Genomic DNA, 27328 nt, shown 5'->3' with positions numbered 1-27328 from the left:
CAAAACACTCATCTTTTTTTGAGGCTCATGTCAATAAGAGCTTCAGAGATAGTGGATTATGTTCCAGATACATAGTCTAGATCCTAAATGGCACCCTCTTTCCTATATAGTGGACTGCTTTTGACTAGGGGCCCTGGTCAAACGTAGTTCAGTATAAGTAGGGAACAGTAGGACCTTCCAGGTTCTGGTTCTTAACCAGGTCTTTAAGCAGAGACTCCCAGGTTCTGACCCAGATCTTTAGACAGAGACAGGGACTCCCAGGTTCTGGTTCTGACCTAGGCCTTTAAGCAGAGACAGGGCCTCCCAAGTTCTGACCCAGGTCTTTAAACAGAGACAGAGCCTCTCAAGTTCTGGTTCTGACCCAGGTCTTTAAGCAGAGACAGGGCCTCCCTGGTTCTGGTGCTGACCCAGGTCTTTAAGCAGAGACAGGGTCTCCCTGGTTCTGGTGCTGACCCAGGTCTTTAAGCAGAGACAGGGCCTCCCTGGTTCTGGTGCTGACCCAGGTCTTTAAGCAGAGACAGGGTCTCCCAGGTTCTGGTGCTGACCCAGGTCTTTAAGCAGAGACAGGGTCTCCCAGGTTCTGGTGCTGACCCAGGTCTTTAAGCAGAGACAGGGTCTCCCAGGTTCTGGTGCTGACCCAGGTCTTTAAGCAGAGACAGGGCCTCCCTGGTTCTGGTGCTGACCCAGGTCTTTAAGCAGAGACAGGGTCTCCCAGGTTCTTACCCAGGTCTTTAAGCAGAGACAAGGCCTCCCAGGAGATGAGTGCTCCACCACCATCATCCATGGCCCCCTGGCCCACATCCCAGCTGTCCAGATGACCACTGAGCAGCACCACCTGAAGGGTTGGACAGACAGCATACCTATGTTTAGTGATGGGGGGGGGGGGGAATTACAAAATCGATAGTTACATATCGGCATATTATTTTTTATGCTATATCGTATCGACAATATTATTTTTGCTCTAGTTGGCGGTACCTGCACCAAAATCTCATTTTTCCTTCATAGCTTGTTCTCCATCTTCTTTTTAAACTAGGGAGCCAATTTGTTTTCAGATATTGTATTTTCATGCCTGATCAAAACTTGTTTTCTCATGGCTCTCGTCTCTCTGCAGCAGACATACAGTATGGTGAGCAATATGTCTGGAACATCGAATCACAATAAAATCACAGTATCGAATCGCAATACATATAGAACCACAACATATCGTATTGGCACCTAAGCATGGCGATAATATCGTATCGTGAGGTCCCTGGCAATTCCCAGCCCTACCTGAGGTCACTACTAAGTTACATGGATGAGCAATACAATCATTCATTATAGTGTAGGTCAGACAGAGGTTTGGTTTCAAAGCAAGAATGGTGAACCGGAAAGTCCAGGTTTCACCCTCGGTTCTCTTGGACAACAATGTACTGTAGCCAATAGCTACGGAGGCGTCAACAACCAGCAGGATCCTACTAATGATAAAATGTCAAAGGAGGAAGCCAAAGGTGTTGAAACAAAAAACACCACGTGAATGAGGGCTAGCAGACCTGGGCTCTGTAATACGTTACATACTGGAGATCAGTACAGTCATTATAGGCCACAGGTTTGGTTTCAAAGGAAGAATGGTGAACCGGACATTCCAAGCTAAAGAATGCAATATTTCACCTGTGGCTGTCTGGGACTACAATGTAGTGTAGCTGCATAGGGGTCAACAGTCAGCATCCTACTCAGTGTGCATCCCAAATGATACCCTATTCCCTACAGTATCTAGTGAACTCCTTTTCCCCAGAGCTTTATGGGATATCAAATCAAATGTTATTGGTCACATACACATGTTTAGCAGATGTTATTGCGGGTGTAGTGAAATGTGTAGCGAAATATAGTCAAATGTCTAAGGAGAACGTCAAAGGTGTTCACAACATATATAGAAAGAAACACAAAAAAGTCTGATGAAAAAAATGTATTCACTTCACAATGGTCAGAAGGAAAAATAAGTTTGAGAACAAACTTTTGCAGATGTTGGCTGTCGTCGGTAGACATGGGAGTGTGCCATACAGAGAGGGAGGAAGGGGGCCGATGGGGGTGAGGAGCCTTTGTGTAGACGCTGAAAATAAACCAAACTACCCCCCATCACTCAGTGTGTGCCATGTGTTAAAAGTATCTCCTTCTTCCATGAAGAGGACTTCAAGTCTTCAACCCGTCTCTTGTCCAAGAAACAACACAGGAGTACGCAGAGTCATTGGTATGGATTTTGGTGGGACTATACTGTAGACTCACCGATCGTGGCTAAAAATAACCAGACTGACCTCCAATAGGACATGATTCAACAGCTCCCATCGTTACGCCACTAAATAGTTGAACGAATTAACTAGGACTGACAGAGTGAGTCCCAAACCCCTCGATGATGATGAGTAAACTAGGACTGGCAGAGTGAGTCCCAAACCCCTCGATGATGATGAGTAAACTAGGACTGACAGAGTGAGTCCCAAACCCCTTGATGATGAGTAAACTAGGACTGACAGAGTGAGTCCCAAACCCCTTGATGATGAGTAAACTAGGACTGACAGAGTGAGTCCCAAACCCCTCGATGATGATGAGTAAACTAGGACTGGCAGAGTGAGTCCCAAACCCCTCGATGATGATGAGTAAACTAGGACTGACAGAGTGAGTCCCAAACCCCTTGATGATGAGTAAACTAGGACTGACAGAGTGAGTCCCAAACCCCTTGATGATGAGTAAACTAGGACTGACAGAGTGAGTCCCAAACCCCTCGGTGATGATGAGTAAACTAGGACTGACAGAGTGAGTCCCAAACCCCTCGATGATGATGAGTAAACTAGGACTGACAGAGTGAGTCCCAAACCCCTTGATGATGAGTAAACTAGGACTGACAGAGTGAGTCCCAAACCCCTCGATGATGATGAGTAAACTAGGACTGACAGAGTGAGTCCCAAACCCCTTGATGATGAGTAAACTAGGACTGACAGAGTGAGTCCCAAACCCCTCGATGATAATGAGTAAACTAGGACTGGCAGAGTGAGTCCCAAACCCCTCAATTATGATGAGTAAATATGATCCTCTTTAACATTAATAACCTTAATACCACTTGGCACTGCTGGTTTCTTTACCACTTGGCACTGCTGGTTTCTTTACCACTTGGCACTGCTGGTTTCTTTACCACTTGGCACTGCTGGTTTCTTTACCACTTGGCACTGCTGGTTTCTTTACCACTTGGCACTGCTGGTTTCTTTACCACTTTGCACTGCTGGTTTCTTTACCACTTTGCACTGCTGGTTTCTTTACCACTTTGCACTGCTGGTTTTGCCCAAAAATGCACTCCCAAAACTAGAACGTGAAATCAAATGCATAGGTCTAATATCTTTTCCCTGAAGTACATTTATTCATTTTTACCAATACCTCAAAGTTAGCTTGGTTACCATGCCAACGGACGCATGCCGTCAGAAAACCCTTCAGACTAATCATGGAAGCTGATGTATCAGGACCTTCACAGACCAAGGTTTAAAGTTTAGGCGAAATCAAAATGGAACACACTTTCTCCTTTGAAAATAGTTTTCATACTCTGACAAATTGAAAAAGAGAAGAGCCTTGAAATCTAAGCTGATGAATTTACCCAGTGAACTGCCTAAAATATCGTAGGTATAAGTCAGATAAATCATATCTACCCCATTGTCTTCTCCATTTGTGAGTTATGATGAACTACACACTATTGCCCTCACATCCTGCTGCTACTATTACTGCTGCTACTACAACCGCTACTGTTACTACTACCGCTACTACTGCCACTACTACTATACTGCTGCTACTACTACCGGTACTACTTCCACTATACTGCCGCTACTATACTACTGCCGCTACTATACTACTGCCACTACTACACTGCTGCTACCGCTATTACTGCCGCTACTATACTACTGCCACTACTATACTACTGCCACTACTACTACTGACGCTACTATACTACTGCCACTACCACTACTACACTGCTACTACCGCTACTATACTACCGCTACTGCCCCTACTATACTGTTGCTACTGCCGCTATACTGCTGCTACTACCACTACTATACTACCGCCCCTACTATACTGCCCCTACTATACTACCGCTATTGCCATACTGCTACTACCGCTGCTACCGCCACTACTATACTGCTGCTACTACTATACTGCTGCTACTACTGCCACTACTATACTGCTGCTACTACCGCCACTACTATACTGCTGCTACTACCGCCACTACTATACTGCTGCTACTACCGCCACTACTATACTGCTGCTACTACCGCCACTACTATACTGCTGCTGCACTGCTGCTACTGCCACTACTATACTGCTGCTACTATACTGCTGCTACCGCTACTATACTGCTGCTACCGCCACTACTATACTGCTGCCACTACTACTGCTACTACCGCTACTATACTGATGCTGCTGCCACTACTATACTGCTGCCACTACTATACTGCTGCCACTACTACTGCTACTACCGCTACTATACTGCTGCCACTACTACTGCTACTACCGCTACTATACTGATGCCACTACTACTACTACTGCTACTATACTGCTGCTACTACTATGCTGCCGCTACTGCCACTACTATGCTGCCGCTACTGCCACTACTATGCTGCCGCTACTATACTGCTGCTACTGCCACTACTACCGCCACTATACTGCTGCTACTACCACTACTATACTGCTGCCGCTACTACCGCCACTATACTGCTGCTACTATACTACCACTACTACCACTACTATACTGCTGTTATTGCCGCTACTACCACTGCCACTACTGCTACTACTGCCATTGAAACACCCAATCAGTATTTCTACATTTCAGATGAGAAAATAAATCAGTGCCAGAAAAGAGGGAGGAGAAAGAAGAGGTTTTGATAAATGACAGAGGAAATAACCTCCTTGTGCTCAACATATCTTCCAATGTCCGGGAATTAGCCTTGGTTTCCTACATCTAAGAAAATAAGAATCCTGTGACCGGGTTCTTCTTCTGTTTATTCAGGAACAGACTCAGGTATAGTTGCTGTGGCAACAGAGAACAAAGGTTACTTGATCCTGAGCACTGTGGGAACTCTGATGTTCTTTAAGGTTTGTTTGAGCAGAGATGATTTTGATGAAAACATATTCAGGATACCAAGCAGAGAAACTAAGCAAAATTAAACATGATGTCACTCTTCAGGCAACTTTATCACAGACTCATTTGCCATGTCAGGTAACTTGATATCTAATCTATACTATGAGTCTGGGAATCTGGCTTTATGAACCATATAGGAGTAAGCAAGACAACAGTAGCCTATATGACATTTGTAGCAGAAGAGCATCATCTTAAGGCTCGGACACACCGGTAACATTTGCCAACCCAGAGTACTTAGCAGCTCTGAACAGAGTGCTGGCCATAATTTGCAATCCAATTCTACATGTAGAATTGCACAAAAATGTCAGCAGTCAGATATCCAGCAGCGGGTGGTCCCTAAAACACACCGCGCCAAACGGCAGTCAGACATCCAGCAGCGGGTGGTCCCTAAAACACACCGCGCCAAACGGCAGTCAGACATTCAGCAGCGGGTGGTCCCTAAAACACACCGCGCCAAACGGCAGACATCCAGCGGGTGGTCCCTAAAACACACCGCGCCGAACGGCAGACATCCAGCGGGTGGTCCCTAAAACACACCGCGCCGAACGGCAGACACCCAGCGGGTGGTCCCTAAAACACACCGCGCCGAACGGCAGACATCCAGCGGGTGGTCCCTAAAACACACCGCACCGAACGGCAGACATCCAGCGGGTGGTCCCTAAAACACACCGCGCCGAACGGCAGACATCCAGCGGATGGTCCCTAAAACACACCGCGCCAAACGGCAGACATCCAGCGGGTGGTCCCTAAAACACACCGCGCCGAACGGCAGACATCCAGCGGGTGGTCCCTAAAACACACCGCGCCAAACGGCAGACATCCAGCGGGTGGTCCCTAAAACACACCGCGCCGAACGGCAGACATCCAGCGGGTGGTCCCTAAAACACACCGCGCCAAACGGTGCGTTGTGTGTGTGGTCCCTTAGGCTTATATTGTGTAGCCAGACTAAAGTGAAAATCTTAAGTGTTTGTCAGAGAAACTAAAGTCCTCAACTTGATTCCCAGTGTACCTCCCTTGTCCCTATCAGACTCCCATCTTGCCAGACTGAAACCGATACTAATTTGCTTGACTGGTGGACTTCCCTGGCTGCAAGCACTTTAAAGTGGGGGGAGAGATTCAACTTTAGCTAAACAAACTTTCATGCATAAAGGTGTAACATATGAATCACATTTTAATTGCAGCTTCTCTGGGTATTTTTGGCAGGCAGAGCCCACCAGCAGTTGCAGTCAGAGTAGAGGTGTCTGCCTGGCTTAGCAGTGTAAATAATGGGATTCACACACACCTTGTTAAATTGTTCTGGCCCTTCCTCACACAATCTACTTTAGGTATGTTACGCTTCATAGATACAGTGCATTCGGAATGTATGCAGACCCCTTGACTTTTTCCACATTTTGTTACAGCCTTATTCTAAAATGGATTAAATAAAAAAATTCTTCATTAATTTACACACCATAATGATAACGCAAAAAAAGGGTTTTAGAAATGTGTGCATCCTGTTTCCATTGATCATCCTTGATATGTTTCTACAACTTGGAGTCCACCTGTGGTAAATTCAATTGATTGGACATTATTTGGAAAAAAACACACACACACCTGTCTATATAAGGTTCTACAGTTGACAGTGCATGTCAGAGCAAAAAACCAAGCTATGAGGTTGAAGGAATTGTCCCTAGAGCTTCGAGACAGAATTGTGTCAAGGCACAGATCTGGGGAAGGGTACCAAAAAATTTCTGCAGCATTGATGGTCCCCAAGAACACAGTGGCCTCCATCATTATTAAATGGAAGAAGTTTTGAACATTTACATTTACATTTAAGTCATTTAGCTGACGCTCTTATCCAGAGCGACTTACAAATTGGAAAGTTCATACATATTCATCCTGGTCCCCCCGTGGGGAATGAACCCACAACCCTGGCGTTGCAAGCGCCATGCTCTACCAACTGAGCCACACGGGACCACGTTGAACCACCAAGACTCGTGCTAGGGCAAACTGAGCAACAAGGGGGAGAAGGACCTTGGTCAGGGAGGTGACCAAGAACCCAATGGTCACTCTGACAGAGCTCTAGAGTTCCTCTGTGGAGATGGGAGATGGTTGTCGTTCTGGAACAATCTCTACAGCACTTCACCAATCAGGCCTTTATGGTAGGGTGGTCAGACGGAAGCCACTCCAGTAAAAGGCACGACAGCCCACTTGGAGTTTGCCAAAAAGCACCTAAAGGACTCTCAGACCATGAGAAAATATGATCTGGTCTGATGAAACCAAGACTGAGCGCTTTGGACAATGCCAAAGCATCATGTCTGGAAGAAACCTGGCACCATCCCTACAGTGAAGCATGGTGGTGGCAGCATCATGCTGTGGGGATGTTTTTCAGCGGCAGGTATTTCAAGTTTTTTTATTAGGATCAACCTTTGGTTTTGCAAAAGCAGCAGCTACTCTTCCTGGGGTCCAAACAAAACATAATACAGATCATCAATAGACAATAACAGCTCAAGGACAGAAATACAGGGACTGTGAGACTAGTCAGGATCGAGGGAAAGATTAAAGGAGCAAAGTACAGAGAGATCCTTGATGAAAACCTGCTCCAGAGTGCTCAGGACCTCAGACTGAGCCAAAGGTTCACCTTCCAACAGGACAACGACCCTAAGCAAACAGCCAAGACAACGCAGGAGTGGCTTCAAGGACAAGTCTTTGAATGTCCTTGAGTGGCCCAGCCAGTACCCGGAATTGAACCCGATCGAACATCTCTGTAGAGACCTGTCATTATGGGGTATTGTGTGTAGATTGATGAGGGGGGGAAATGATTTAATCCATTTTAGAATAAGGCTGTAACTTAACAAAATGTGGAAAAAGTCAAGGGGTCTGAATACTTTCCGAAGTCAATGTATATAAATGCATCACTGGCACAGTAGAGTGGTACAGAATCATGGGATTAAATAACAGGGACAATCTGTGATTGGTACAACCATTTCTGCATATATAGCCAAAGATATTCTCGGGTCATAAACAGCCACCCTGAATATAAAGTCAAATCAGACTTTCTGTAACAGATTTCTCGATGCTTTGATGAGAACAAGCCATAGGTTCACATGGAATAACTGAGTGGGAGTTGAGCCTGTGAAACACATTATGGGGTCACACTAGCACTTCACTTCCAGTTTAATACCACTAATGAGAAGAAGCCAGGGGTTTTAATCACTACTATAATGTCTGCCATGGTTCAACATCCAGTACACCAGATGGTGCATGGTTCAGGTAGTACGAGCAGTGACACTATTAGCCTAACTAGTCCTAATAGATTCAAATGATTTGGACAGACAGGCCACCTCTTGTTCAACACAACAAAATGGCCTGATCATCTCAGTTGAGCCATAAATTAAGGTTCTATAAGTTGTTTAGTGTAAAACAGACGTGCAAGCCAAGTCATTACAGTGCTTGAGGACTGCTGCTGCAACCAAAACTTTAGTCTATTTCAAAGTTGAACACAGCTTGGTTAAAGACGCACTATGGAAATGTAGTTGCCAGTTGCAAACGCTATGCTTTTAGTCATGATGTTGACAAGAGTGCCCCTTTGTCCAATAAGATAAAAGGCAAAAGTTCCATATAGGCCTCTTTAATGTTGGTAACTCTAGATAACGATTGCTTTCTAATACTGTTTGCAACTATACTGGTCTATTGACAAGATGTTGGCATGTCATGTGACTGGAAGGGTACATAAATACTCCCCCAGACAGACACACAGGCTCACTTATGATAAACCCTGTCATTTCCTGGAACAGAGCAGGAGTTTACCCAATTATAAACAAGCTGTACGTATTGTACACCACATGGAACTACAGCACTGTACAACATTCCACGCTTCCAAAAATCACATCACACCCTGGCCTTTTGGCCAAATCAAATACATGCGTATTTGTGACATGCTCCGGATACAACAGGTGTAGATCCGCCATCAAATGCTTACTTACAAGCTTTTCCCCCAAAATTCAGAGGTAAAAAGTAAGACAATGTGCGAATAAAAATAGAAAATAGTAATGCAATAAATAACAATAAGAAGGCTGTATACAAGTAGTACCAGTACTGAGTCAATGTGCAGGGGTACCAGGTAGTACAGGTAATATGTACATGTAGGCAGGGGTAAAAGTGACTAGGCAATCAGGATAAATAAGAAACAGTAGCGCATGTGGAGAGTGTGTGACAACTACAAACAGAGAATAACGTTTAAGGTTAAATAAACAACTACAAACAGAGCAAGATAAGAACGTTTTAGGTTAAAGAAATATGTTAAAAATAGATAGTATCTACACAGTAAATCAGGAGATTTCACAGTCTCCTTCTCTTGCCCTCTGATAATAAAAAATGTAAATAATAAAACACGGAGACTAAAAGTTGACAGACCTTGAACAGATTACTACAATTCATTACAGATGTATTCTCTTTCCAGTATTAGCTTCAGGCTCTGAAATAAAATACTGAGGTTAGATCTAGGTTTCCATCTCCATCCTTATCGATTTGTAGCAATGTGATTTACATTATGTTTGGTAAGCATTTTATTTGTTGCGGCCCCCAGGAACTGACAGCCAGTGAATACGATTTCCCCCCCACAGTAGTGATGCAGCTGCACATTGTGTCGGTTCAACGCTGGGCATCTGCAGCCTGCTGATGGGTGACAGCCCAACACACACAGGCAGGGCACATCATGGAGACAATGGAGAGACATCATGGAGACAATGGAGAGACATCATGGAGACAATGGAGAGACATCATGGAGACAATGGAGAGACATCATGGAGACAATGGAGAGACATCATGGAGACAATGGAGAGACATCATGGAGAGGCACATCATGGGCTCCATTTTTATTCTACAACAAATGCTTTTCCATTTCCACACATTCATACCACGTGGTACCCAACTTTACAGCAGTGTTGTAGTGTGCAATTCCCATCCAATGTAAAGCACTGGGATTAAAGAGAAGCTCTACATGCAATCCATTATCATGTATAAGTTCTACTACAGCCTTGATGTGTCATGACTCGTGGCTCCTCAACTAAGTGGTCAGAGGCCTATTTATTCAAGCTCTGACTGCATTATTGGCACAATAAGAAATTGAGCTGAAGGGAACCATAAAGAGACATTTTGATGTTAGTCATCTGTGTCTGAAACCAGATCCTGGACCTCGAGACAAAATGATTCATACAGGCCAACGAAAGACAGGAAATGAGGTCAACAATCCGACCGGTTTCATTTCCTGTGAATATGCAGCGCGACTTCACCACAGTTAAGAGCAGCAGTTGTTTTCACAGTAATGTGTGTGGCTCCTGTCCTTTATAACCTTGTGATTGCACTGCTTTAATTCACAATATTGAGATGTCATAATAAAATGTGACATTTTAAAGCAGAGTCGAGGACGCTGACCTAGGCGTTCTGTAGTGGGCTACTCAACACATCACAGCTGCTACTCAGACTTTGTAAGTTGATGTTTTGGGGTGTGAATTTAACACACCGGTCTTCGGTGTTGGAGCTGAGGAAACATTAGGCAAGACATAAAAATATATAAATAAAAATCTAAAGATACTCATTTGCATACAAGGCTCATATCTCATACTTCATCTACAGTACATGTCTTTTTTGCCCAGAACCAGGTTTCTAAAGTTATGTACGTGCTGTACATCACCCTTGTATGGTTTTCTGGATGATTCAGTGCCATTACTAAGTGAGAACCGACTGGCTCTGAAAATGTCATTTCGGTCCGATACTAGAGGAATCTAAATCACAGCTCAGTCCAAGAGTCTAGCACATATTACTATTTATTATGAACCTCCAAATGCCTAGACAAGGAAATTATACACCAATTCATCATACCACAAGGAAACAGGCAGCACTTGCTTTTATCACTTTTTTACAGCAACAGTTGATAGATGTGACCACTGTGTCATTGTCTACAGAGAATGGTAGCCAATAGGCTGACTGATAATTGAAGAGGCTCCTCTCGACCCCATTCAGGAAATAGCCAGGCTGAATCCCAAATAGCACTCTATACACCAAATAGTGCACTACTTTTAACCAGATCCCTATTGGTCCTGGTCAAAAGTAGTGCACTATAAAAGGGAATAGGGTGCCATTTGTGACTCAGCCCCAAGGTTATGTTTGCTCATAAAAAATATGTTCCCTGGAGTTACGCAAAACACATTCCATGGACCTGACTAGGCCTCAGAGCCGACACAGTGAATATTTGCTCATCTCAGGAGAGAGACCCATGTCAGCTAACGCACATAGCTAGCTGGTATATAGCTTGGCCAACACCAAAGTTTCCAGGCAAATCCAGAGGGCCATTCTTAGTGTGGATGACACCAAACTCCAAGTCCTCCTGTCTTCAGAGTCTGGAAAGGCTATTTTGATGTTGTCGGCATGATGCGTTGACAAATGAAGGGGATGTGCTTTTTTACTGATTGGTTCTCCTCAGTGTCTTTCTCACTCAAACCAACGTGGACAAAATAGTTTGACAACCTTGTTTGTAAAGCTTTTAAAATCTCAACCGTTTATCTTTACCAATGATGAAGACACGGAGGTCTCATGGTATGGTGGGGTCTGCAATATAGGTTAACTTTGAGCATCTCTTGAATGTTTTGGCATACCCTATAGACACTGAAACACATTGTACATCCATCTAAGTCCATTCCTCCTCTGAACTGCTAGTTGTTTGGGTTCATGCAGGAATCTAACCATCACGTGACTGATGAATATGCAGAGAGAGAAGAGTATAAACTACGGTTTCCCCCAGCTGGCTCTGACTCATAAATCAGCAGCCAGCAACAACCACAGCTAAACCCACCCGTGGGGTTTACAACCTCAGCTAAACCCACCCGTGGGGTTTACAACCTCAGCTAAACCCACCCGTGGGGTTTACAACCTCAGCTAAACCCACCCGTGGGGTTTACAACCTCAGCTAAACCCACCCGTGGGGTTTACAACCTCAGCTAAACCCACCCGTGGGGTTTACAACCTCAGCTAAACCCACCCGTGGGGTTTACAACCTCAGCTAAACCCACCCGTGGGGTTTACAACCTCAGCTAAACCCACCCGTGGGGGTTACAACCTCAGCTAAACCCACCCGTGGGGTTTACAACCTCAGCTAAACCCACCCGTGGGGTTTACAACCACAGCTAAACCCACCCGTGGGGTTTACAACCTCAGCTAAACCCACCCGTGGGGTTTACAACCTCAGCTAAACCCACCCGTGGGGTTTACAACCACAGCTAAACCCACCCGTGGGGTTTACAACCTCAGCTAAACCCACCCGTGGGGTTTACAACCTCAGCTAAACCCACCCGTGGGGGTTACAACCACTTTCTACTGTAAGAAAGACATCAATGTTTAAAACCAGAGAACTGGGCCTCGGGACAAGACCCAGTCGTCCAACACATGATGCACCTAAATAGGCTTGAAGGACAAGAGAGGATGGTGATGCTGAGGGGCTGTGCTGCGTCTGGGCTCAGCAGCCATGAAGATGGAGAAATAAAATGGCAGTATGCACAGTGGGAAACCACCCCTCTCTGCGGCTCACTGAAACCAACCCCCCTCTGCGGCTCACTGAAACCAACCCCCCTCTGCGGCTCACTGAAACCAACCCCCCTCTGCGGCTCACTGAAACCAACCCCCCTCTGCGGCTCACTGAAACCAACCCCCCTCTGCGGCTCACTGAAACCAACCCCCCTCTGCGGCTCACTGAAACCAACCCCCCTCTCTGCGGCTCACTGAAACCACCCCCTCTCTGCGGCTCACTGAAACCACCCCCCCTCTGCGGCTCACTGAAACCAACCCCCCTCTGCGGCTCACTGAAACCAACCCCCCTCTGCGGCTCACTGAAACCAACCCCCCTCTGCGGCTCACTGAAACCAACCCCCCTCTGCGGCTCACTGAAACCAACCCCCCTCTGCGGCTCACTGAAACCAACCCCCCTCTGCGGCTCACTGAAACCAACCCCCCTCTGCGGCTCACTGAAACCAACCCCCCTCTGCGGCTCACTGAAACCAACCCCCCTCTGCGGCTCACTGAAACCAACCCCCCTCTGCGGCTCACTGAAACCAACCCCCCTCTGCGGCTCACTGAAACCAACCCCCCTCTGCGGCTCACTGAAACCAACCCCTCTCTGCGGCTCACTGAAACCAACCCCTCTCTGCGGCTCACTGAAACCAACCCCTCTCTGCGGCTCACTGAAACCACCCCCTCTCTGAGGCTCACTGAAACCACCCCCTCTCTGAGGCTCACTGAAACCAACCCCCTCTCTGAGGCTCACTGAAACCAACCCCCCTCTGCGGCTCACTGAAACCAACCCCCTCTCTGAGGCTCACTGAAACCACCCCCTCTCTGAGGCTCACTGAAACCACCCCCTCTCTGTGGCTCACTGAAACCAACCCCTCTCTGAGGCTCACTGAAACCACCCCCTCTCTGTGGCTCACTGAAACCACCCCCTCTCTGTGGCTCACTGAAACCAACCCCTCTCTGAGGCTCACTGAAACCAACCCCTCTCTGCGGCTCACTGAAACCAACCCCTCTCTGCGGCTCATTGAAACCACCCCCTCTCTGTGGCTCACTGAAACCACCCCCTCTCTGTGGCTCACTGAAACCACCCCCTCTCTGTGGCTCACTGAAACCACCCCCTCTCTGAGGCTCACTGAAACCAACCCCCTCTCTGCGGCTCACTGAAACCAACCCCCTCTCTGTGGCTCACTGAAACCACCCCCTCTCTGCGGCTCACTGAAACCACCCCCTCTCTGCGGCTCACTGAAACCACCCCCTCTCTGCGGCTCACTGAAACCACCCCCTCTCTGCGGCTCATTGATCAAGATGAGCGAGTGGAGTACGTCTGCTCTGTGTGGCTGGGACACGCAGGCTGCGGCCCAAATTACACCCCATTTCCCTATGTACTGCACTACTTTAGACCAGGGCACATAGGTAGTACACTACATAGGGATTATGAGGCCATTAAGGAGGGAGACTCAGCCTCAAGAACAGAACAAACCCCGGATGGCAGCAGCGAGGGACAGCTCTACAGTTACTAGGATGTCTAGGAGAGGAGGGATACTACAGGCAGGTAGAAAGCACACCCAGGGTCAAAATAGAAAAATGTGCTTTTTCAAATACTTTGAGGATTTGATGGAGCATGCAATGAATAGTGTGTCAGATGGGCAGGGTTTGACCTTTTGGGACAAGTCCCTAGAATCCATAAACACCCTCCAAGGAGGCATGGTCTGTCCTGTCTGAAAGACAAGTGGCCTCTCGATTCTCGCTAGTTGTGCTAATATTGTGCAGTTTCTAGTAAAGTAGCAAGACTATTATTAATAGGCAGAGGCTGTTCAACACAGTGGAGTTAATGAGGGGTTATGACAGGACAGAGGCTATTCAACACAGTGGAGTTAATGAGGGGTTATGACAGCTGTTCAACACAGATGAGTTAATGAGGGGTTATGACAGGACAGAGGCTGTTCAACACAGTGGAGTTATTAAAGGGTTATGACAGGGCGAGTCCCAGAGGACAGTAGCCTATCAAAGAAATCATTAGAACGGACATAGAACCTCTTCCCATTCTAGTGATTCCATTTCTATGTAGCCAGGCCAACGAACGGAAGTACCCTCCCTACTATTATCTCTACTACAGGTCCCATACTGTGTGCCACAGCCAACTACTTTTTTTAGAGAAAAAAATCATTACATGACAAATAATACCTGGTATTCTGTTAATGTAGCACTTTGGGCCATATAGGGAAAGTGGATCTAGATTTAATAAAATATAGCCTATGCATGATATGTATTGTTACATAATTACATTAGGCCAACATGTATATGGAATAATGATATATTCTCAGCAAAGAGAACAGTTAAATGTCTAAATCTAAAGCTTTCATTTAGCTGTCAGTGAGAAGATAACTGCCTTGACATATCCTGGTAATTGTACTCTAGTCTGAATGTGGTGCCAGTCAAACTACTGCTGCCTCTGTTCTGCCGGGACAAAAGAGTCCGTGAAACGCCCGAGTGACAGATGAAATCACAACACAGACCATTCTGAAGGCCATTTTGTCAGAAGACAAATGACTAAGCAAATGAATAGCAGGGCTGGGATCAATTGAAAATGAAGGCAGTCAATTCAGAAGGTGATTTTAATTTAAAATTCAAAAATTGAGAAAAAAATTTGAAATAGCTTCTACTCCTCAGTTTATTGAGAAGTCATTGAAAATAAATGCAGTTTTTCACATATTTAATTGTTATTCAAGTTTACTTCCTGAATCCGAATAGGCTACATAAACTGGGAATAGATAGAGGACAACAACTTCTAGTCCCAGCCATACCCTGCATACAGCACTGTAGCCTCCACATCAGGACAAATGAATGAGGCATGTTTATAGCCTACAGTTAGCAAAACTGCATAAAACATTTTAGCAAAAGGGAGCTATTCACATTATGGATGGCGTGTGTCTGTGGGGCGAGGAGCCAACTATGAGCAGACCAAGTGCAGGTGTGGTCACTGAACCTAAGCACAGACGTGGCACGTCTTCAGAACAAAGGACCAAGCTCATTCTGTGACCTATTATGCTTAGACGTAACCTCAACAAAACTGACCACAATAACCAAAACAGGGTGGAAAAAGGGATTTTATAAGACAGCCTTTAAAAAAACACATACATTGTTTTTTTTTTATATATATATTTTTTTAAACAGAGTGGAGCTTTGCAGTCTGACAGAATCTCTCCATGTAGTTATTTTTTTTAGGTCTGGCTTTTCTCTCTGCTTTTAAACTTTCTCTCTGTGAAATTCCTCTGACACGGCCACATTTGCTTTATTTGTTAGAAAGTTAAAAGCATCTCTAAAGCATTAGAGATAACGCAGAATCTGACTGCCCTTGAGTGTCTGTAGGAGGGGAGTTAAGCTCAGTCCCATTTAGCATCAAACACTGTACAGAGAACACAGGGTTCTTGGTGTGTAGGGTTGAGAGAGAGAGCAGGGCTGCGATCAGAGCAGTGCTCAGCAGGGAGACATTTGTATGGAATAGGGAGTTACTACCTGAACAGATTTGAATTTTCTGTTGAACTGGGGGGGGGGGGGGGGGGGGTCTGGAAGGGAGAGGCTGGAAGCAGGAAAAAGGAGGGAGGAGGGAGAGGCTTTAGTGTAGTCTGTGTGTGGCATTGTAATGGGCATCACGCATCATTACAGCACAGCCACTCCTCTGACCCAGAAACCCCTGCTTCAAAGACTCCAGAGGAAATGGACAACAGATAACTAGCTCAAAAAACAAAAACAACAGCCTGTCTGAGAAAAGTCAAACTGAAGGAACAAAAGTTAAGTCACGTACTTCTATTACTGATAAGACTCAGTAAGGTGAACATATCTTATGAGTTACAATTTGATTGCTTTAAACTGTCATTGGCCTTTACTTGTCCTTCTGCAAAGTGTTTCTGGCAGAAGGAGATGAATGGAGAGTATGGGGATTCAGTAGCAATCTCCTCAGGGTTTACCCGAGACTTATCTGTGATAGCCTGACACTTGTAGACGAGTCGCGCCTGCAGCCGACTGCCTAGCTCTCCCCTCGAGCCAAGGAAGGTACATCCACAGGGCTTCTGGCTCTGCTCTGGGCTGAGCTAGCTAGAGCTGATAACTCTGCCAGATTAAACATGGCAGTGGAGTCGGTAGAGACTGCGGAGGAGGAGAACGTCCTTCTCCCCTCTGTAATTACAGCAGACGGAGGAAGGCGTCCGTCTGTCACATCACACGTCTGTGGGACGTGAGTAGTGGAACAATGAGGGAAGGAACATCCTCAGTCCTCACCATCACTATCAGCACCAGGCCTGGCTGTGTGACACAGTGAAAAGTCAGACTGAATCCTTCTTTAACCTTGTAAAGACCCATGTAGGCTAGCTACTTCAGTAACACATTTGACTGCCATGTGGACTCAAATAAGTAAAGTGGACCAGACAAGTGTCGTTGAAGTGCGTGAGGGTCTGCACATGCATTAGGCATGGGTAAAAGTTGTTATACAGGCCTCAGATTATCCTGGAATAAAGTCAAAGCCTACAATTCCCTTACATATGTCTCCATTATAAAGCCCTCCACTGCAATACCACTGGAGCCCAAGATCTGTACTAGCCCTTCCTGCATATTCTAGGTTATATCCATATAGGGAACTATCAAACAGACTGTTGATGATGGAACAGACCAAATCACAGTCAACAGCAAAGTTCACACAGGTTATGCAACTTACACTACAGGACAGAATGGGAACGTTCTCCCAAACCAAAGCAAATATATTTTGGAGGACAGTGTCCCTCCCTCCCTACCATAGACAGTTGCTATTCCTCTTCATCGGGAGAGGAGATGCTACATAAGACCTTTTGAGGGCTCCACCTTGACAACGCTCATCTAAGCTTCCATGTAAACTACATAAGACCTTTTGAGGGCTCCACCTCGACAACGCTCATCTAAGCTTCCATGTAAACTACATAAGACCTTTTGAGGGCTCCACCTCGACAACGCTCATCTAAGCTTCCATGTAAACTACATAAGACCTTTTGAGGGCTCCACCTCGACAACGCTCATCTGAGCGTCCATGTAAACTACATAAGATGACTTGAGAAGTCAATGTTAAGACCTCTTTTCACCCACTCAGTGGTTAGAGTGTCCGCCCTGAGATTAGAAGGTTGGGAGTTCCAGCCCCCACCGAGTCATATCAAAGACTGGGACCCAACGCATCTCTCCTTGGCCCTCAGCATTAAGGAGATAGATTGGTGGTTCGGCCCTGTACTAGACTAGTGTCCTGTCCAGGAAGTGTACTGGTATATCAAGCTGCCTCACTACAGAAACAGGAGATAGACAAGTGTCCTGTCCAGGAAGTGTACTGGTATATCAAGCTGCCTCACTACAGAAACAGGAGATAGACTAGTGTCCTGTCCAGGAAGTGTACTGGTATATCAAGCTGCCTCACTACAGAAACAGGAGATAGACTAGTGTCCTGTCCAGGAAGTGTACTGGTATATCAAGCTGCCTCACTACAGAAACAGGAGATAGACTAGTGTCCTGTCCAGGAAGTGTACTGGTATATCAAGCTGCCTCACTACAGAAACAGGAGATAGACTAGTGTCCTGTCCAGGAAGTGTACTGGTATATCAAGCTGCCTCACTACAGAAACAGGAGATAGACTAGTGTCCTGTCCAGGAAGTGTACTGGTATATCAAGCTGCCTCACTACAGAAACAGGAGATAGACTAGTGTCCTGTCCAGGAAGTGTACTGGTATATCAAGCTGCCTCACTACAGAAACAGGAGATAGACTAGTGTCCTGTCCAGGAAGTGTACTGGTATATCAAGCTGCCTCACTACAGAAACAGGAGATAGGCTCCTGCTCCTATGAGCCGTTACGACTCTCAAAAGCCAAGGCTCATGCAAGGCTAATTACTTATTAGGCAATGTAGGTCAGAACTCTGATATTGTTTTAAGAGAACAGAACGGTCTCTTCTTTAGAATCTTTTGTTGATGACATCAATTACCAAGTAGCACATGATTGGAGTGCTCCTCCCTGCCTCATGACTGGATGACTCGGAGTCAGGACACAGCCAGTCACTCACACTGCTGTGCTAATGCATCATTGACATCTGACACACAGCAGCTAAAGACAGTAAAAAACACTCACACTCAGTGTACTGCCACTGTGACTCATACTAAGATTACTGTCACAATGTTTCAATCAATTAACGTGGTACTGGAATGCTTGGCTTAGGGACTTTCTCTGTCGCTAAATGAGTCACCTTCCATACAGAGATGATATCTTCTTCAGAACAGAATGACGCATCAGCACAAGCCCTGTAGTAGAGCGGAAAACAGAGACAATACCGTTTCCCCCTTGTAGCCAAGTGTTCTATTGGCCTAGTCAAAGTTCAGAATAATAGGAAGTGAGGTTAATTTCACAGAATGACGTTCCATAGTGTCAGTGTTTCCTAGGAATCCCAGTTGTGTTTTTCCTCTGTAGAGAAGACAACCCAGAAAAGGCAGACTTACGTCAGCAGAGAGAGCTACAGCTACGTTCCTTCCTCCTTACACAATCTGGGACTCAGCTCAAACAGAGGAAAGGGGGATACCTAGTCAGTTGTACAACAGAATGCCTTCAACTGAAATGTGTCTTCAGCATTTTACCCAACCCCTCTAAATCAGAGAGAGCACAGAAGAGAAGCATTACTGACAGGGCATGGCACTACCGAAAGTCTTAGAGGGCTCGATCTGTTATAGAAGTGTTGAGGGATGCTAGTGACTACAGAATAGTCTCAGAGGGCTCGATCTGTTATAGAAGTGTTGAAGGATGCTAGTGACTACAGAATAGTCTCAGAGCGCTGGATCTGCTATAGAAGTGTTGAGGGATGCTAGTGACTACAGAATAGTCTCAGAGGGCTGGATCTGCTATAGAAATGTTGAGGGATGCTAGTGACTACAGAATAGTCTCAGGGGTCTGGATCTGCTATAGAAGTGTTGAGGGATGCTAGTGCTAAACTCCTAAATCAACCACTAGTACATCCCCTACTCCCTAGTCACTCCTGTAGATCTGAGGGGATTGAATAATGGGAACATGAGATACAATGAGGGATCCCCTTAGGTGTAGTACTCATTTCAGAATAGATTAATGCTGACAAAACTGTCAGAATGTGACAAATCTCCTTGTCAAATCAAACAAAGAAACATCCTACCGGAGCAAATTCATAGCCCAAATTCATGTTCGTCCAAGGTGGCTTAGCAGTTCAGACGTCTTTTTCTGTTCCGTATTGTCGTGTCCTGTATATATATATATTTACACCTTTCTTCGCATATCTTTTATTTATTTTATTATCCAAGAACTCAACTACAAAAGCTTTCCTGCAAAAGCTTTCCTGCAACCCGCTTCACCAATTACAAAAAGTATTATTTACCTCAATCTGAAAATCCATCGTGGAAGCTAGCCAGGGGCTAATTCAGAAGCTAGCCTGAAAGCTAACCAGAAGCTACTCCGATAGCTAGCCAGAAGCTAATCTGTAGCTGCCCCGAAATTAGCCGGTTTGCTGGCTAGCGTTGGTGTTTCAGCTGCCCACGTTTAGTGGTCATCAGCTATTCCTTTAGCTCGATAATCTACCGGCACTTTTGTGCAACGCGACTCGGACCGGAGCATTCCGGGACTTTTTTTCTCTCAGTTTCCCCGGATTCCAGCCGCAGGCTCTGGACACTTGCACCTTGATTTCGCAGCTAGCTAGCTGCAAACCGTGTGACTATTGGCTTACGTCGACCCCGGAGCAAACTCAAATCATTCTGGAGCTAGCCAGCTGAGGAGTTCCATCACCATCCGGACCCGTTTCTTTTGTTGCTGCTGCAGATACGGAACCCCACCGGGCCTTCACGACTGACTGCCGCGACTGACTGCCGACGTTATCTGCCCGAGGGATTTATCCAACTGGCACCTCCGTCCCGACGTTACCTGAACGCTCATCTGAGGCCCGCTAATCGTTAGCTGTCTTATCGGCTGCTATCTGAACAAGTATATCGGACAACTATTATTATTATTATTATTTATTTTATTTTTTTCCTTGGGTCACTATATCTATTTTGCCAATTTGGATTGATCCCCTCTACCACACGGAACCCCACTACACGGAACCCCACTAACCTACCGACGGAAACGCACGAGGTATCTACAAACAGACCTCCATCCTATGCTGCTACCGATAGCCATATACCCGGCCAGCTGTCTGGATCGCCACGACCCCAACCAACCTCTACTCACTGGACCCTTATTGATCACTCGATTAGCATGCCTCTCCTTAATGTAAATATGCCTTGTCCATTGCTGTTCTGGTTAGTGTTTATTGGCTTATTTCACTGTAGAGATTCTAGCCCTGCTCTCTATACCATATCCAACCTCTCAGTTCCACCACCCACATATGCGATGACATCACCTGGTTTCAATGATGTTTCTAGAGACAATATCTCTCTCATCATCACTCAATACCTAGGTTTACCTCCACTGTATTCACATCCTACCATACCTTTGTCTGTACATTATTCCTTTAAACTATTTTATCGCCCCCAGAAACTTCCTTTTACTCTCTGCTCTAGTAGCTCTAGGCGACCAATTCTCATAGCTTTTAGCCGTACCCTTATCCTACTCCTCCTCTGTTCCTCTGGTGATGTAGAGGTGAATCCAGGCCCTGCAGTACCTGGCTCCACTCCTATTCCCCAGGCGCTCTCTTTTGATGACTTCTGTAACCGTAATAGCCTTGGCTTCATGCATGTTAACATTAGAAGCCTCCTCCCTAAGTTTGTTTTGTTCACTGCTTTAGCACACTCTGCCAACCCGGATGTTTTAGCCGTGTCTGAATCCTGGCTTAGAAAGACCACCAAAAATTCAGACATTTTCATCCCCAATTACAAGATTTTCAGACAAGATAGAACGGCCAAAGGGGGCGGTGTTGCAATCTACTGCAAAGACTGCCTGCAGAGTTCTGTTATACTATCCAGGTCTGTTCCCAAACAATTTGAACTTCTACTTTTAAAAATCCACCTCTCTAAAAACAAGTCTCTCACCGTTGCCGCCTGCTATAGACCACCCTCTGCCCCCAGCTGTGCTCTGGACACTATATGTGAACTGATTGCCCCCCATCTATCTTCAGAGCTCGTGCTGCTAGGCGACCTAAATTTGAACATGCTCAACACCCCAGCCACCCTACAATCTAAGCTTGATGCCCTCAATCTCACACAAATTATCAATGAACCTACCAGGTACCACCCCAATTCCGTAAACACGGGTACCCTCATAGATATCATCCTAACAAACTTGCCCTCCAAATACACCTCTGCTGCTTTCAACCAAGATCTCAGCGATCACTGCCTCATTGCCTGCATCCGTAATGGGTCAGCGGTCAAACGACCTCCACTCATCACTGTCAAACGCTCCCTGAAACACTTCAGCGAGCAGGCCTTTCTAATCGACCTGGCCGGGGTATCCTGGAAGGATATTGATCTCATCCCGTCAGTAGAGGATGCCTGGTCATTTTTTTAAAATGCCTTCCTCACCATCTTGAATAAGCATGCCCCATTCAAGAAATTTAGAACCAGGAACAGATATAGCCCTTGGTTCTCTCCTGACCTGACTGCCCTTAACCAACAGAAAAACATCCTATGGCGTTCTGCATTAGCATCGAACAGCCCCTGTGATATGCAACTTTTCAGGGAAGCCAGAAACCAATATACACAGGCAGTTAGAACAGCCAAGGCTAGCTTTTTCAAGCAGAAATTTGCTTCCTGCAACACAAATTCAAAAAAGTTCTGGGACACCGTAAAGTCCATGGAGAATAAGAACACCTCCTCCCAGCTTCCAACCGCTCTGAAGATAGGAAACACTGTCACCACCGACAAATCCACTATAATTGAGAATTTCAATAAGCATTTTTCTACGGCTGGTCATGCTTTCCACCTGGCTACCCCTACCCCGGACAACAGCACTGCCCTCCCCTCTGCTACTCGCCCAAGCCTTCCCCATTTCTCTTTCTCCCAAATACAGTCAGCTGATGTTCTAAATGAGCTGCAAAATCTGGACCCTTACAAATCAGCCGGGCTAGATAATCTGGACCCTTTCTTTCTAAAACTATCTGCTGAAATTGTTGCCACCCCTATTACTAGCCTCTTCAACCTCTCTTTCGTGTCGTCTGAGATCCCCAAAGATTGGAAAGCAGCTGCGGTTATCCCCCTCTTCAAAGGGGGGGACACCCTTGACCCTAACTGCTACAGACCTATATCTATCCTACCCTGCCTTTCTAAGGTCTTCGAAAGCCAAGTCAACAAACAGATTACCGACCATTTCGAATCCCACCACACCTTCTCCGCTATGCAATCTGGTTTCAGAGCTGGTCATGGGTGCACCTCAGCCACGCTCAAGGTCATAAACGATATCGTAACCGCCATCGATAGGAAACAATACTGTGCAGCCGTATTCATTGACCTGGCCAAGGCTTTTGACTCTGTCAATCACCACATCCTCATTGGCAGACTCGACAGCCTTGGTTTCTCTAATGATTGCCTCGCCTGGTTCACCAACTACTTCTCTGATCGAGTTCAGTGTGTCAAATCGGAGGGTCTGTTGTCCGGGCCTCTGGCAGTCTCTATGGGGGTGCCACAGGGTTCAATTCTTGGACCGACTCTCTTCTCTGTTTACATCAATGATGTCGCTCTTGCTGCTGGTGATTCTCTGATCCACCTCTACGCAGACGACACTATTCTGTATACTTCTGGCCCTTCTTTTGACACTGTGTTAACAACCCTCCAGGCGAGCTTCAATGCCATACAACTCTCCTTCCGTGGCCTCCAACTGCTCTTAAATACAAGTAAAACCAAATGCATGCTCTTCAACCGATCGCTGCCTGCTCCTGCCCGCCTGTCCAACATCACTACTTTGGACGGCTCTGACTTAGAATATGTGGACAACTACAAATACCTAGGTGTCTGGTTAGACTGTAAACTCTCCTTCCAGACTCACATCAAACATCTCCAATCCAAAGTCAAATCTAGAATTGGCTTCCTATTCCGCAACAAAGCATCCTTTACTCATGCTGCCAAACATACCCTTGTAAAACTGACCATCCTACCAATCCTCGACTTCGGTGATGTCATTTACAAAATAGCCTCCAAAACCCTACTCAATAAATTGGATGCAGTCTATCACAGTGCCATCCGTTTTGTCACCAAAGCCCCATATACTACCCACCACTGCGACCTGTACACTCTCGTTGGCTGGCCCTCGCTTCATACTCGTCGCCAAACCCACTGGTTCCAGGTCATCTACAAGACCCTGCTAGGTAAAGTCCCCCCTTATCTCAGCTCGCTGGTCACCATAGCAGCACCTACCTGTAGCACGCGCTCCAGCAGGTATATCTCTCTAGTCACCCCCAAAACCAATTCTTCCTTTGGACGCCTCTCCTTCCAGTTCTCTGCTGCCAATGACTGGAACGAACTACAAAAATCTCTGAAACTGGAAACACCTATCTCCCTCACTAGCTTTAAGCACCAGCTGTCAGAGCAGCTCATAGATTACTGCACCTGTACATAACCCATCTACAATTTAGCCCAAACAACTACCTCTTTACCTACTGTATTTATTTATTAATTTATTTTGCTCCTTTGCACCCCATTATTTCTGTCTCTACTTTGCACTTTCTTCCACTGCAAACCAACCATTCCAGTGTTTTTTCAGTTTTTATTTTACTTGCTGTGTTGTACTCACTTCGCCTCCATGGCCTTTTATATTTTTATTTATTTATACATATATTTGTTTGCCTTCACCTCCCTTATCTCACCTCACTTGCTCACATTGTATATAGACTTATTTCTTTTCACTGTATTATTGACTATATGTTTGTTTTACTCCATGTGTAACTATGTGTTGTTGTATGTGTCGAACTGCTTTGCTTTATCTTGGCCAGGTCGCAATTGTAAATGAGAACGTGTTCTCAATTTGCCTACCTGGTTAAATAAAGGTTAAATAAAAAATAAAAATAAATAAATAGCCCTCTTGCTAACAGAGCAGAAGCTTAGATAGCTAACGCTCTTCTGTCTATAGCAGAGACAGGATGAAATGGCAAATCTCCACAAAGAGCCCTCGTCCAGGCAGTAGTCTCATCCCAAATGGCACCCCGTTCCCTACATAGTGCACCTCTTTTGATCAGAGCCCTAGGGACCCTGGTCAACGGTAGTGTACTATATAGGGAATAAGGTGACATTAGCGACACAAGCAGTGTCCGGTCATGACTAATGAGAAACTCCATGGACACGACTCACAGTGAGCTCAGACAAATGCTGTGTAACTGGACAGAACCTTACAGAATGATCCTCCTCTGACTGACATCCCATTGCCGTCCCTGCCTTCTAATTGGCTCCCAGGGGAGAGGAGATTCAGGCCTTCACGCTGCCCTTACAGCACACACAGAGCATGTATCAAACCTATGTTAAATTAGTCACCCGCTCCCTCCCTACCTCTGACAGAATACCCTAGTCCTGGTCATACCTCAGTGCATCTGTTGGGGGAAAGTGATACCTAGTCTATGGATTTGTTGGACTGGATGTACAAGGGAAACAAATGTGACAAATGGCAAAATGGGAGAGGATTGGAATGCTTCACAGTGCAAAAAGCAGCCCCATGCTGTTAATACATGTTTCAATAATAATAATTTACTCAATTTTTCGATCTTGTCTCGTCCCTTCAAATCCCCAACGGGCTCAGGAGAGGCGAAGGTCGAGTCATGTGTTCTCCGAAACATGACCCGCCAGACCACGCCTCTTAACCCGGAAGCCAGCTGCACCAATGTGTTGGAGGAAACAGTTCAACTGACAACCGAGATCAGCCTGCAGGAGCCCAGACCGCCACAAAGAGTTGCAAGAGCACGATGGGCCAAGTAAAGCCCCCCCAGGCCAAATCCTCCCCCTAACCTAGACGACATTGGGCCAATTGTGCGCCGCCCTATGGGCCTCCCGGTCACGGACGGTTGTGACACAGCCTGGGAGCTAACCCGGGTCTGTAGTGACGCCACAAGCACTGCATCGCCTTAGCCCGCCCACCACTCGGCAGGCCCTTTTAGTACATTTTAAAATGTTCGAAATTAAATAAGACTGCTAATATGGGTGATTCTTAATGGGACAATTGATGGGTACAACCATCCAACTAGTAGTAGTAATGGGACAATTGATGGGTACAACCATCCAACTAGTAGTAATGGGACAATTGATGGTACAACCATCAAACTAGTAGTAATGGGACAATTGATGGTACAACCACCAAACTAGTAGTAATGGGACAATTGATGGTACAACCACCAAACTAGTAGTAATGGGACAATTGATGGTACAACCACCAAACTAGTAGTAATGGGACAATTGATGGGTACAACCATCCAACTAGTAGTAATGGGACAATTGATGGGTACAACCACCAAACTAGTAGTAATGGGACAATTGATGGTACAACCACCAAACTAGTAGTAATGGGACAATTGATGGTACAACCATCAAACTAGTAGTAATGGGACAATTGATGGGTACAACCACCAAACTAGTAGTAATGGGACAATTGATGGGTACAACCATCCAACTAGTAGTAATGGGACAATTGATGGTACAACCACCAAACTAGTAGTAATGGGACAATTGATGGTACAACCACCAAACTAGTAGTAATGGGACAATTGATGGTACAACCACCAAACTAGTAGTAATGGGACAATCGATGGTACAACCACCAAACTAGTAGTAATGGGACAATTGATGGTACAACCACCAAACTAGTAGTAATGGGACAATTGATGGGTACAACCATCAAACTAATAGTAATGGGACAATTGATGGGTACAACCATCCAACTAGTAGTAATGGGACAATTGATGGTACAACCACCAAACTAGTAGTAATGGGACAATTGATGGGTACAACCATCCAACTAGTAGTAATGGGACAATTGATGGGTACAACCACCAAACTAGTAGTAATGGGACAATTGATGGTACAACCACCAAACTAGTAGTAATGGGACAATTGATGGTACAACCACCAAACTAGTAGTAATGGGACAATTGATGGTACAACCATCAAACTAGTAGTAATGGGACAATTGATGGGTACAACCACCAAACTAGTAGTAATGGGACAATTGATGGGTACAACCATCCAACTAGTAGTAATGGGACAATTGATGGTACAACCACCAAACTAGTAGTAATGGGACAATTGATGGTACAACCACCAAACTAGTAGTAATGGGACAATTGATGGTACAACCACCAAACTAGTAGTAATGGGACAATCGATGGTACAACCACCAAACTAGTAGTAATGGGACAATTGATGGTACAACCACCAAACTAGTAGTAATGGGACAATTGATGGGTACAACCATCAAACTAATAGTAATGGGACAATTGATGGGTACAACCATCCAACTAGTAGTAATGGGACAATTGATGGTACAACCACCAAACTAGTAGTAATGGGACAATTGATGGGTACAACCATCCAACTAGTAGTAATGGGACAATTGATGGGTACAACCATCAAACTAATAGTAATGGGACAATTGATGCGTACAACCATCCAACTAGTAGTAATGGGACAATTGATGGTACAACCACCAAACTAGT

General features: G+C 45.6%; 1 protein-coding gene across 5 annotated transcripts in view; it reads right to left on the bottom strand.

Annotated features, from left to right (window-relative positions):
• LOC139573106 (carboxypeptidase Q-like) overlaps positions 1–27328 on the bottom strand; it is a 48667-nt gene that overhangs the window by 18115 nt on the left and 3224 nt on the right. For all 5 annotated transcript variants that reach the window (XM_071396195.1, XM_071396193.1, XM_071396194.1 and 2 more), the window contains exon 5: positions 724–835. In XM_071396195.1, coding sequence (XP_071252296.1) covers positions 724–835 — 112 coding nt within the window. The remainder of the gene's footprint in view (positions 1–723; positions 836–27328) is intronic.

The sequence above is a fragment of the Salvelinus alpinus genome, chromosome 4 (assembly GCF_045679555.1).
Source record: "Salvelinus alpinus chromosome 4, SLU_Salpinus.1, whole genome shotgun sequence".
Classification (NCBI taxonomy): domain Eukaryota; kingdom Metazoa; phylum Chordata; class Actinopteri; order Salmoniformes; family Salmonidae; genus Salvelinus; species Salvelinus alpinus.
The sequence above is the reverse complement of the archived record's forward strand: the minus strand, read 5'-3'. Positions and strand labels throughout refer to the sequence as shown.